The 13,389-nt window shown below is 36.0% G+C and overlaps 1 protein-coding gene across 1 annotated transcript in view; it reads right to left on the bottom strand.

The window, feature by feature from the left end:
- The window catches only part of LRRC49 (leucine rich repeat containing 49), a 178,135-nt gene that overhangs the window by 136,078 nt on the left and 28,668 nt on the right, over positions 1–13,389 (bottom strand). The window contains exon 6 of the mRNA XM_012640557.1: positions 3,041–3,102. Coding sequence (XP_012496011.1) covers positions 3,041–3,102 — 62 coding nt within the window. The remainder of the gene's footprint in view (positions 1–3,040; positions 3,103–13,389) is intronic.

A 13,389-nucleotide genomic window follows, 5' to 3' on the forward strand; every position in this document is an offset into this window, starting at 1 on the left:
TACTAACAAAGGTCACTAGAGAACTTATAACATTGCTTCCTCAAAAAAAAAAGGAAACATTAAATAGTTCAAAATTTTCAGTGATATCATAAAGAGAAAGCTGAGTCTAAATAACATTGTCTTACTAAGGTAAGGAAGGAGGTATGAGAGGTCCACCCTGGCAAGGAGGAGTATTTTATCACTGACATGGGTTAGAATTTCCAGTGCATGATGCTAATAAAAAGCAACATTATTTTTGTTCATTTTATTATTGTTTTTAAATGTCCTACAGGTACTGTAGTTCCTTATTGCCTACACCCTTGCCTGGGGCTCACCACACCCACTAACCTACCCTAGATATGCCCCACTGCATAAATGAAAGGTTTAGTTTCTCTAGAAGTTCTGAGCAAGATCCTACTGACAAATCAATAAATTGACCTGGAGGCCCAAACTGCCAAAACAACTTTGGTTGCTTGTGGCTTTAAACCTCTCAGGTCAAGGTTTTAAACATGATCCAAATGACCCAGTAATGAAATGAAAGAGGACCCACCAAAACAAGTTCTTAGATACATAGAAACATCTTTCTGTTTGAGGGATTAAATTCTTCTCATAAATTTTTTAAATACACTAGTAATTCTTTCACTAAGAGGATATACATGTTAGGTGCTAGAGAGGCTTTAGTGAGCAGTACAGACATATTCCTCTGTCTTTGTCAAGTTTACAGTCTAACAGAGGGGACAATTTAAAATGAAAGTACAATAAACTATGAACACTGCAATAACAATGGAAATACAAGAAGCTATAAATGCATGTAGCAAGATCCCACAGCATTTTTTAAGCTTTTTAACCCAACCTATGTGAGTGCATAAGAAACATATTTACACCGTCACCCAGTTTCTACATTGTACACATACAAATGTACGCATAGACACACCTATATATTATTAACACTGGAAAATTTTTATGAAACAATATTTTGCCCTTAGGATGTATGGCAAATTCTGATATTTTCTATTCCATCTAATTTTCCTGGTCTTAAATCACTAAATTGATCCCTGCAGGGGTTTTGATCTGAAGTTTGAAGTATTTTTAAGTCAGCTGCATTACTTAGTACAGATACAAATTGCTCAGCCCAAGCTAAAACTACTGAATTAGAATCCATGTAGGATAGGTCCCAGAAAGCTGGCACTGTAAAACCCAGCAGCTCTATTAGGCCAGGACATAATGGAACAACTGGGCCCTGAAAATATACTATGGTTATATTTTTGGGTTGTCTGATAGCCCAGCTATCAAGGCTTGCTCTCTCTGATTTTTCCCCCCTCAGACCCAATATATTCACTATACAACCTCCTGGACCACAAGCATCAACAAGAACAGAGCAAAAAATGTACTTTGCCTCAAAAGCAGATCAGCTGGAAACACTAGAGGAAGGTACAGGGCGAAGTCTAAGCAGAAACACAGAGAAAGCAGAGAGAATGAAAGCCTTGAAATTGTTGGCTCACTTCTACATCTATTTCTTGAGAAATCATGCTTTTTAAACAAAGTTTTAAGTATTACTCTCATAATCTTAACTTTACTTTGCAGAGTGGATGAAATTCCTTTTTAGGTTAGGAAGAAAATCTCCCAGATACAGATAACCAAAACCAACTTCCTATAGAGCCAGGAGTTTAAGAGTTTAGAAAGTCAGAAGTCCTGGGGATGTGGGAACATCATAACCCTGCTATACCAAATTTATGTCTCTCTTTAAACTATTCTCTATAATCAAGACAAGAAATAAATGAAGTAATGAGTTCTACCCAGGTTGGGGAAATCTAGGGGTTTGCAGCATCCTAAAAATAGCTAATATTTCATATTGTAAGAATGAAACTATCTTCTCTAAACAGTTGTTAATGGTTTTTAAGGAGAAATTTCCTAAAGAAAATTGAGTGTCTCTTTCACTGCCAATAAAAAGAAATCCTACCTCCCCACCCACCAAGATAGAAAGGCAGCTAGAACACTGCATTCAACATAAACTAAGAAGAATATGAAAAGTCTATCAGAAAACTTTAATATTTTTTCCACAGAAGAGAAAAAAGAGAAAGATTAAGGGTATTTTCTTTGAAATAACACCTATATGCAAAGCTCACCATCTTTAGATAATCTCTTGTCTTTTAGAGATATAGTATAGGAAGATAGGACAGAGGACAAAAAAGAAGTGAATAGAAAATGACAAAAATGAAACTGTTTCTTAATATAGAAGCACAGACATAGAGTTCAGAAAGAGATATTCTCTAAATCTTTTTATTTAATTTTTACCCTCTTATAAAAGCAGGTTCAAAGAACAGCCTTGAAATGAAAATAAAGACCTGAGAGGTCATTATAATAGCCTACTACAAACTAAGTGCTGCCAGGGAAAGAGGAGAATGAAAAATTAAGGAAGAAGTAAGGGTCCTTCTGCACTGAAAAGTCTGACTGTATGTCTCAGCTCCAGTTCTGAAATCTTCTACATTGACGCTGAATGAGACATTATCAAAGTAAAAAGGATGATATGCTTCAAATCTTTGGAAAACTAAATTTATACACTTACACATTCTAATATACTGTCTCTTAACAGTATTAATTCTAAGTGAGACTACTAAGTTAGAAGGCAGTTATGGCCTAATTAGCAAGTGGCTCAGTGACAAATATAGCCTGCTGTATTAAAATTGCTCAGTAGCTATATAAATTGTAGATGGTAATTTCTGAAAGAAATTCTAATTCAACTGACTAGTGCAGTGAATGTCAAGCAAAGGACAGCCAAATATATGTTGAAATTTCCACATACACATATTTTACAAAAGCATAACTCTAAAGTATAATTAAATAAAAAGCACATGTTATACTAATGTCATCATTTTAGCATTAGAGGTAATAATACACACAAGAGCTTCATTTTTCCACAAAGAACTTTGTCATATCATTTTACAATTTAAAATCTTCCATATCAATAAATTTCTCCAAGGTATTTACAATCTTAATTTAAAGTGCTAGAACCCACACAATCAAGTAGTTAATAAATGACAAGTTGGGAGTTTCCACTTACCTAGATATATTGTTGAAGCTGAGAAACAGACGTTGGAGGCAGGGCAAATTATCCACATCTCTCTAGAAGGAAACAGAAAGCAAAAATTTATCAGTTGAAAGAAAAAAAATATTATAAATGTCTTCTTGTTCAGCTGTTGAAATATATAGTCATTGCTATTTACTGCAACCTTGCTACACGATTGATTTCTACTGGACATTGAACTCCATTCTTCTCCACTGCAGATTAAATGGGAGGGTTTCAGTACATCCGCAGAACAAGCTGCACCACTCGCAAGGTAAAAAGCACTGAGGAGACAGGGAGAGATGCTGCTGCTAGCCTCTTTAAGCATGCTTTTGGGAAAGATGCCAAAATGCTACTTCAGCATTTCAACTGTAGCACAAACACAGTATGATTAAACATTTGGTAAAAATCACTTTTAAAAAGAAGCCATTCAAAAGCTTTAAATTTTAAATTTATACAATTAGCCTTCCAAACAATAGTGAGAATTTCAAAGCTATTTATCTCACTATTCTCAAACCTTAGGAAATATACCACTCAGTTACAAATGAACCAATACACTGACAATTCTCCCCATAAAACTAAAAATAGATCATAGAAAATGTCACCAAAGGGCACTGTAAGGGCAATTTCCAATCTAAGCACATATCAGAGGTTCTTACAAGGGAAATCTACCCTGTTATATTTATGTATAGCATCCCAAAAAGGACACCACTGCTCTTTAAACAGTTACCCTTCACAAATACTGAAATGTTTACACCCAAATGATTTTTTAAAAATCACAAAATACAAGTAACGCCACCTAATTTCATTAAGTGAAAACACACAAAGCTTCTGAAATGTATGACATGATAACAGAATCTTGAGAGGAAGCTTAGTAATCACCCAGTCTACAACTTCATTATTCACACGAAGAAAAGTGAACAGTTGAGGTTGCTGCGGGGGCAGGATGAGTGTGGGGTGGGAAGGTGGCCCAGGAGTACACACTGTCCTAGAGGCTAAGACAGGACAAGATTCTAGTTATCCTGCCTTCCAGTGCTCTGCTCTTTAAGATATTATATACTGCTACTTCTCATAGTATCATTTATAGTAATTCCCAGTTATATGAATTTAAATAATACAAATGTAAATATATTTCCATATTATTGTGACCAATATGTACACCTAAATCCAAATTTGTCTTACTGGTTCCATAAATCATCATCTTTCTTCCTCCCTCCTTTCCTTCCCCCCTTTAAAAATTACTATTTCTAAGACCTCAGTAAGAGTTTAGGCAAGTGCATTAAAATTATAGACAAGCCTAGCTTTTCCCAAAATGCTACATTTATTCATTTTAAAAAGCTTGTTGAACAAAGAAAATATAAAAGTGATAGAATTGTGGCAGAGCCATTTCTTAATGGTTTTTGAGAGAGCATAGGAGAAATGAATCAGGCTTAAGATGTTCTCCTACCTTCCCTGTACTATTCTCCAAACTTCTCTCAATCCCTCGGACCCTAAATAGTGTAAAAAGCATACCATTGCCCATGATCAAAACAGTGGCTATACAGTCCATTCATTGGACATTATTATTCTCAGAACCATCCCTAAAATGCCTGTACCACAGATATGAGATAGTCATTTTTAGAGCTTTCCATGGTCAAGGAATAGGTCTGTAGAAAACAGGAGGGCAGCCAAATTTCCCTCAGTGGGTGATAGGCTTCATATGTGGACAGACTTCCTGAATCATTTCTTTCAGCCACATCTCCCTGATGTGCACAGAAGTTGGGGAAGAGTGATGGACTAGTGGTAGGACCCACTTTATTCCAGGACACTATTTTCCAAAGGTAATGGCGGTTTGCTGTCTATCTGGTTTCTAGAAACACGAAGTCATAGCCTAACCAAGAGCCCTCTCTGTACTCTTGGGGACTCTCTTCTCCCAAATTCTTCCTAGAATGTACCTGTCAGCATTGTTACTGACACCCAAATGTTAGAAACTGAGAGGCAGTAGCCTGGATCTCCTTTGAATCAAGGTTATCTGTTTAAAAATATACATTTGACTTCTTGAGCTCCAGCATACCAGCTTCAAAGACTATAGACACTTTTTAAGACATAATTTTTGCAATTAAAATCTAAACTCAAATTATATCAGTCTACAACTATTTGAGAAAAAGTTTTTTAAAGTTAATTTGATAAAATTATAATGCTTTGTATTTATCTTTATTTATGAAACAAAATTTACAAGTCTTTACCGAATTTTCAAAATTATAAAACATCATTACCTGATAGTTATAAAAAATATTCACAACAAATTGAAAAACTAAAATATGGAATTTGACTATATATATCCCTGTAGCCACTTATATAGATAGCCTTTCTAGAACTTTAAAAAGCAAAATTACCCACAATTATTTTCTATTGTTCCAAATTTCATCTGTAAGAAAATGATAACTTTTTCTAGCAATTCTGAGATATACTTTTGTAATGAAATTCTAGCATTACAAATAGACAAAAAGAAAACATCATATTCACGATATCAATTATTTATACATGGATTATTTATAGAAAAGGACTTGCAAAACACTATTAGAGGATGGCTTCTCTAATATGAAAGAGTAAACAAAAGATAGAAAATATTAACACATAAGATCCAAAGAGTAAGATTCACCATCCAAGAGAGGCAAAGAGAAATCCAAGGATGACATCTGTATAGCAGGGCTAAGAGCAACCAGTCTACATTAGGGACAGAGGACAGGAGGCCCTAAGAGGCATATTTCCAAGGGAGGAAAATGAAACATAGATTACCTGACATATTTGCCCATATAGAGAGGAATTTTAGAGTTTTGTTGGACAGTTTAAATATTAATTAATGATAGTTAAACAAAACCCTAAATTAATGGGGAAAATGAGGCAGTTATTAATCCCTGAAAAAACAAAAATTTAATATCATGGTTCAAGACTCACTTTGAAAACTTCACCTTCCTATGTCAACCAATCCTAATCTATTATATCATAAATTTATCAATTTTAATTAAGCCTCTGCATTGAAAGGAACACCCTAAAGCAGAAATCCAAGAAATCTCAAGAATAAATCTCCTGCCTTTGCCCTTGAAGACATGACCAAGACTTTGTCAAGATAGTATGCTTTTACTTGCCAGTAAGTAATAATCTCACTGTTCCTTTATCAACAGATTATTCTGGTGGTATTTTGGGGGAGCTAGCATTCAATAATATGCTTATCCAAAAAACATGATATAATTATTTTGGAATGATGAGCCATTGTGACATCCCAACCCTGGAATACTACTTTTGCCCAGGGGTCAGATCTATGACTGCTGCCCCGCCTTGCCCCTGCCTGGTATGGAGAGAATAGGGAGTCCTGGTGCTCATGCATGCCCCATGAGCAAGTGATCTGCACCCCTGCTGCTGCCACTGCCAGGGGACCTAGCCAAAACAGGAGACCATGGGCCTAGCACCTGCTGCTATGGCCTGAGTGATCCCACTTAACTATACCTTCTGTGGACCCCGGGCAGAGCACACACCTGTAGCTCTGGCACCCACGGCCCACTGTCAGGGCAGCTGGACCACTGCCACCAATTCTGCCACCAAGGCCCCAAGCAGGGCAAAGCGCAAGAGCCAGTGCAGCTGCCATGTTTGGAACTGGGCAGACTGCATGCCATGGACCCATGCCACACCCTATGCATTCCCTGGCCACTCACCCAGCACCGCTGCTGCCCCAGCCCACACATGTGAGTGCCGTGCCCCATGGACCTGCTCTATCCTCCACAGGTACTCTGCCCAGCTTGATCAAGCTTCTGGTGTAGAACCCAAGTACACCAGCCAGGGCTCCATCCCTTTCATCACTGAGTAACCCAGGTCCCAGCAGAGAAGAACAGATGTACTGTGTCTATAATCTGTTTGGGACTGAGAGAAGAGGCCCCATATGAGGAGGATCCAGCATAAAAACTCCGGTAACATGAAAAAAAGGCTGTCTAACCACCCCAAATGATCACAATAGTTCTCCAGTAATGAATTCCAACCAAAAGGAAATTGTTGAAATGACAGATGTGGAATTTAGATTATGGAAGGCAAGTAAGATGAACAGAATTGAGGAGGTGGTAGAAAACCATATCAAAGAAACCAAAAAATAATTCAGGACATGAACAAAAAATTCACTAAAGAGAGAAATAATATTAACAAAGAGATAACAGAACTCTAAGAAATGAAAGAGTCAAAAAAAAAAAAGAGGCTGGGTGCGGTGGCTTACGCCTGTAATCCCAGCACTCTGGGAGGCCGAGGCGGGTGGATTGTTTGAGCTCAGGTGTTCGAGACCAGCTTGAGCAAGAGCGAGACCCCGTCTCTACTAAAAATAGAAAGAAATTAGATGGACAACTAAAAACATACATAGAAAATAGCTGGGCATGGTGGCATGCCTGTAGTCCCAGCTACTCGGGAGGCTGAGGCAGAAGGACTGCTTGAGCCCAGGAGTTTGAGGTTGCTGTGAGCTAGGCTGGCGCTATGGCACTCTAGCCCGGGCAACAGAGTGAGACTTTGTCCCAAAAAAAAAGAAATGAAAGAGTCATTTAGGGAATTTCAAAATACAGCAGAAAGCTTTAACAACAGATTAGACTAAGCAGAAGAAAGAATCTCAGAGCTTAAAGACAAGGATTTCGAAATAAGCCAGTCAGTTAAAAATGTAGAAAAAAGAAAACAGAATGAACAATCACTGCAAGAAATAATGGGATTATGCAAAGTGAGGTAACATAAAAATCATAGGTATCCCTGAGGGAGAAAAAGAAAAGGCAACCAGCATGGAAAACCTATTTGAGAGAATAATTGAGGAAAACTTCTCTCATATTGCTAGAGATTTAGATATCCGGATACAAGATGGGCATTGAACACCTGGAAGATTCATAACAAAGAGAACACCACCAAAACACATAGTTGTCAGCCTGGCCAAAGTCAAAGAGAAGGAGAAAATCCTACAAACTGCAAGACAAGACAAAAGCAACAAGTTACTTACAAAGGAGAACCCATCAGACTAACACATATCTTTCAGCAGAGACCCTTCAAACCAGAAGGGACTGGGGTCTCATTTTTAGTCTTCTTAAACAAAATAACTGCCAGCCAAGAATTTTTTATCCCGTAAAACTGAGTTTCATAAATGATGGAGAAATAAAGGCTTTCCCAGACAAGCAAACACTAAGGGAATTTGTTACCACTAGATCTGCCCTACAGGAAATGCTTATAAGTGGTCTATAAGTGGAACAGAACAATCAACACCCACCAGTGTAAAAACACCCAGAAGTTAAAGCTCACAACTCTGACAAAACAGGAACACAAGGGAAAAAACAAAGCAATTAGGTATCATTCAACATGATGAACAGAACAGTATCTTACATACCAATGCTAACATTAAATGTAAACGGTCTTAACGATCCATTTAAAAGATAAAGACTGGCTGAATGTATGAAAAAAAACAAAACCCAAGTGTGAGATGTCTCCAAGAAACCCATCTAAATCACAGGGGTTCTCATAGACTAAAGGTAAAGGGGTGGAGAAAAATATTCCATGCAAATGGAAACTAAAAGCGAACAGGAGTATCTATATTCATATCAGATAAAATGGACTTTAAATCAACAATGGTAATAAAAAGATAAATTATGTAATGATAAAGGGAGCAATTCAGCAAGAAGATATAACAATCTTAAATATATATGCACCTAACACAGGAGCTCCCAGATTCATAAAACAAATTCTATTAGATGTAAGCAAAGAAATAAACGGCACCATCATAATTGCTAGGGACTTCAACACTCCACTGACAGAACTAGACAGATCATTGAGACAGAAGATTAACAAAGAAATACTGGACTTAAATGAGACTCTAGAGCAAATGGACCTAACAGACATCTACAGAGCAGTTTACCCAAAAACTGCAGAATATACATTCTTCCCATCAGCACATGGGACATTTTCCAAGATATATCATTTCCAAGATATATGTTAGGCCACAAAACAAGTCTCAGCAAATTCAGAAAAATCAAAATCATTCCATATATCTTCTCAGATCACAGTGGAATAAAACTAGACATAATTCCAAGAGGAACTCTCAAATCTATATAAAGTCATGGAAATTAAACAACCTGCTGCTCAAGGATTCTTGGGTCAATGACAAAATTAAGAAGAAAATCAAAAGATTTTTCAAACTGAACAATAAACATGACACAAGCATCCAAAAATCTATGGGGTACAGAAAAAGCAGTGTTAAGAGGGAAGTTCATCAAAGGCTTACATCAAAAAGACAGAAAGATCACAAATTAACAACCTTATGTCACACCTCAAGGAACTAGAAAAAGAACAAACCAAATCCAAGCCAGCAGAGGAAAAGAAATAACAAAGCTCAGAGCAGAACTAAACAAAATAGAAATCAAAAACAAACAAAAAACCAATACAAAGGATCAGGGAAACAAAAAGTTGGTTCTTTAAAAAGATAAACAAAATGGATAGACCTCTAGCTAGATTAACCAGAAATAGAAGAGAAAAGACTCAAATAAGCTCAATCAGAAATGAAAAAGGAGACATTACAACTGATGCAACAGAAATACAAAATATCATTGATGACTATTATGAAAACCTCTATGCACACAAACTACAAAATCTAGAGGAAATGGATAAATTTTTGGAAACATGCAACCTCCCAAGCTTAAATCAGGAAGAAATAGAAGTCCTGAAAAGACCAATAATCAAGATTGAAAACAGCAATAAACTCTCCCAACAAAAAAAGCCCCAAACCAGATGGACTCAGTCGAATTCTACCAGACCTGCCAAGAATTGGCACCCATTCTACTGAAACTGTTCCATAACATTGAAAAGGAAGGAATCCTGCCTAACTCATTCTGTGAGGCCAGTATCACCCTGATACAAAAGCCAGGAAAGGACACAACAAAAAAAAGGAAACTACAGACCAATATCCCTTATGAACATAGATACAAAAATCCTCAGCAAAATACTAGCAAACAGAATTTGACAGCACATCAAGAAAATAATCCACTATGATCATGTGGGATTCATCCCAGGGATGGAAAGATGGTTTAGTACATGCAAATCAATAAATGTGATTCACCACAAAAATAGAAATAAAAACAAAGATGATATGATAATCTCAACAGATGCAGAAAAAGCATTCAATAATATCCAGCATGACTTCATGATAAAAACACTCAATAAAAATAGGCATAGAAGGAACATACCTCAAAATAATAAAAGCCACATATGACAAATCCATGGCCAACATCATACTTAATGGGGAAAAGTTGAAAGCATTCCCCCTAAGAACTGGAACAAGACAAGAGTGTCCGCTGTAACCACTTCTATTCAACATAGTACCAGAAGTCTTAGCCAAAGCAATCAGACAAGAGAAAGAAATAAAGGGCATCCAAATCAGGAAAGAGAAGGTCAAACTATCTCTGTTTGCCAACAATATGATCTCATACCTAGAAAACCCTAAAAACCCCACCAAAAGACTCCTATGATTGATAAATAAATTCAGTAACGTTTCAGGTTGTAAAATTAATGTATACAAATCAATAGTATTTCTATATACTAATAACAGCCAAGCTGAGACTCAAATCGAGCACTCAATATCATTTACAGTAGCTACAAAGAAAATAAAATGCCAAGGAATATACTTAACCAAGGAGGTGAAAATGTCTACAAGGAAAATTACAAAACACTGATGAAAGAAATCATAGATGACACAAACAAATGGAAAAAGATCCCCTGCTCATGGATTAGAAAAATCAACACTGTTAAAATGTCCATACTACCCAAAGTTATTTACAGATTCAACACAATTCCCATCAAAATTCCAATGTCATTTCTCACAGATCTAGAAAAATAATCCTAAATTTCATATGGAACCAAAAAAGACGCCAAATAGTCAAAGCAATTCTAAGCAAAAAGAACAAATCTAGAGGAATTACCTGACTTCAAATTACAAAACAATAGTAACCAAAACGGCATGGTACTTGTATAAAGGTAGACACATAGACCAATGGAACAGAATAGAGAACGCTGAAATAAAACAATATAGCCACAACCAGCTGATTTTTGACAAAGAAGACAAAAACATACACTATTTAAAAAAATCCCTATTCAATAAACGGTACTAGGAAAACTGTATAGACACATGTAGAAGAATGAAACTGGATCCCTATCTCTCACCACATACAAAAATTAACTCAAGATGGAGTAAAGACTTAAATGTAAGACCTGAAATCATAAACATTCTAAAAAAATGTAGTAAAAACTCCTCTAGACATTGGCTGGCAAAGAATTTATGAGTAAGACCCCAAAAGCAAGTTCAGCAACAACAAAAATCAATACATGGAACTTAATTAAACTAGAAAATTTCTGCACAGCAAAGGAAATAATCAACAGAGTAAACAGACAATCTACAAAATGGGAGAAAATATTTGCAAACTATACATTTGACAAAGGGCTAATATCCAGAATCTACAAAGAAGTCAAACAAATCAGCAAGAAAAAAACAAATAATCTCATTAAAAAGTGAGCAAAAGACATGAACAGACTCTTCTCAAAAGAAGATAGACAAATGGCCAACAAACATGAAAAATGCTCAACATCAACTAATTATCAGGGAAATGCAAATTAAAACCATAAAGAGATACTACATTACCCCTGTCAGAATTGCCATTATTAAAAAGTCAAAAAACAAAAGACACTGGCATGGTTGTGGTGAAAAGGGAATGCTTATAGACTGTTGGTGGTAATGTAAACTTTGTACAACCACTATGGAAAGCAGTACGGAAATTCCTCAAAGAACTAAAAGTAGACCTACCACTCAATCTGGCAATCCCACTACTGGGTATCTATACAAAGGAAAAGAAGTCATTTTATCAAAAAGACACCTGCATCTGAATGTTTGTCACAGCACAATTCATAATTTCAAAGATATTGAATCAACCTAAATGCCCATCAACTGATGAGTGGATCAAGAGAATATATGTATACACACACACACACACACACACACACACACACACACACACACGATGAAGTACTCCTCAGTCATAAAAAGGAATGAAATAATGTCTTTTGCAGCAACTTGGGTAGAAATGGAGATCGTTATCCTAAGTAAAGTATCTCAGGAATGGATAAACAGATATCACCCACATGTTCTCGCTTATAAGTGGGAGTTAAACAAAGGATATATATGGTCATAAAGAGCAGTAATGGACACTGGAAATTAAGAAGGGAGGAGGATGGGAGGGGGTAAGGGATAAAAATCTACCTACTGAATACAATGTACACTATTCTGGTGATAGGTACACTGAAAGCCCTGACTTCAGCATAATACAATTCATGCACATAACCAAAAATACTTGTATCCCCTAAATTTTTGAAATAAAAAGAAATCAATCAATGCAGGAAACTTCACTGTTTGTTACTTTAAGAAATTGCCACAGCCAACCCAACCTTCAGCAACCACCATCAACATCAAGGCAAGACCCTTCCTCCACCAGCAAAATGATTATAATATGCTGGAGGCTCAGATAATCATTAGCACTGTTTAGCACTAAAGTATTTTTTAATTAAGGTATGTACATTGTTCTTTTAGTCATAAAGCTATTGCACATTTAATAGACTATAGTGTAATGTAAGCCTAACTTTCATATACACTGAGAAAGCAAAATTTCATATTTCAGCAATATTTGCCTTATTGCTGTGGTCTGGAAACGAACACACAATATCTCTGAGGTATGAATGTACTAGAAATAAAGAAACCTGGGCATTTATGAAAAAAATTCATACAGAACTTTTAGAAACAAAAAATTATGGTGATTATCAAAAACTTAATGGATGGACTGAAAATCAGATCAAACTGAGGAGAAAGTGCATTCAAAGGTAGAACCAAAGAATTAATAAGAATGCAGAAATGCAGCAGAGAGAGATAAGAATGATGAAGATTATAAAAGAGGGATTAACAAACAAAGGATAGAATGACAAGGTCCATACCACTTTGGTAGGTGTTTAAGAAGCAGAAAGAGAGAAGATGGAAGGTATAATATTTGAAAATATAAAGACTCAGAATGTTCCCATAATTAATAAAAGATGTGAATCTGCACATTCAGGAAACACAAATATTAGGTATGCTAATAAAATTACCATATTTTATCAAATCTGTTATTATCTTACAACTATTTTATACAACACTTGGGGGCAAATAAACTTAAGATTAACCTATAGTAGTATAATCTTCACTTAAAATTTTTATTTCATTATTACTAAAAGAGCTCTTTTAGAGTTACTTAACCAGATTTTTTTTTACCAAATATTCTTATGCATAC

The sequence above is a fragment of the Propithecus coquereli genome, unplaced genomic scaffold, assembly GCF_000956105.1.
Source record: "Propithecus coquereli isolate 6110/MARCELLA unplaced genomic scaffold, Pcoq_1.0 Scaffold155, whole genome shotgun sequence".
In the NCBI taxonomy this organism is placed as follows: Eukaryota; Metazoa; Chordata; class Mammalia; order Primates; family Indriidae; genus Propithecus; species Propithecus coquereli.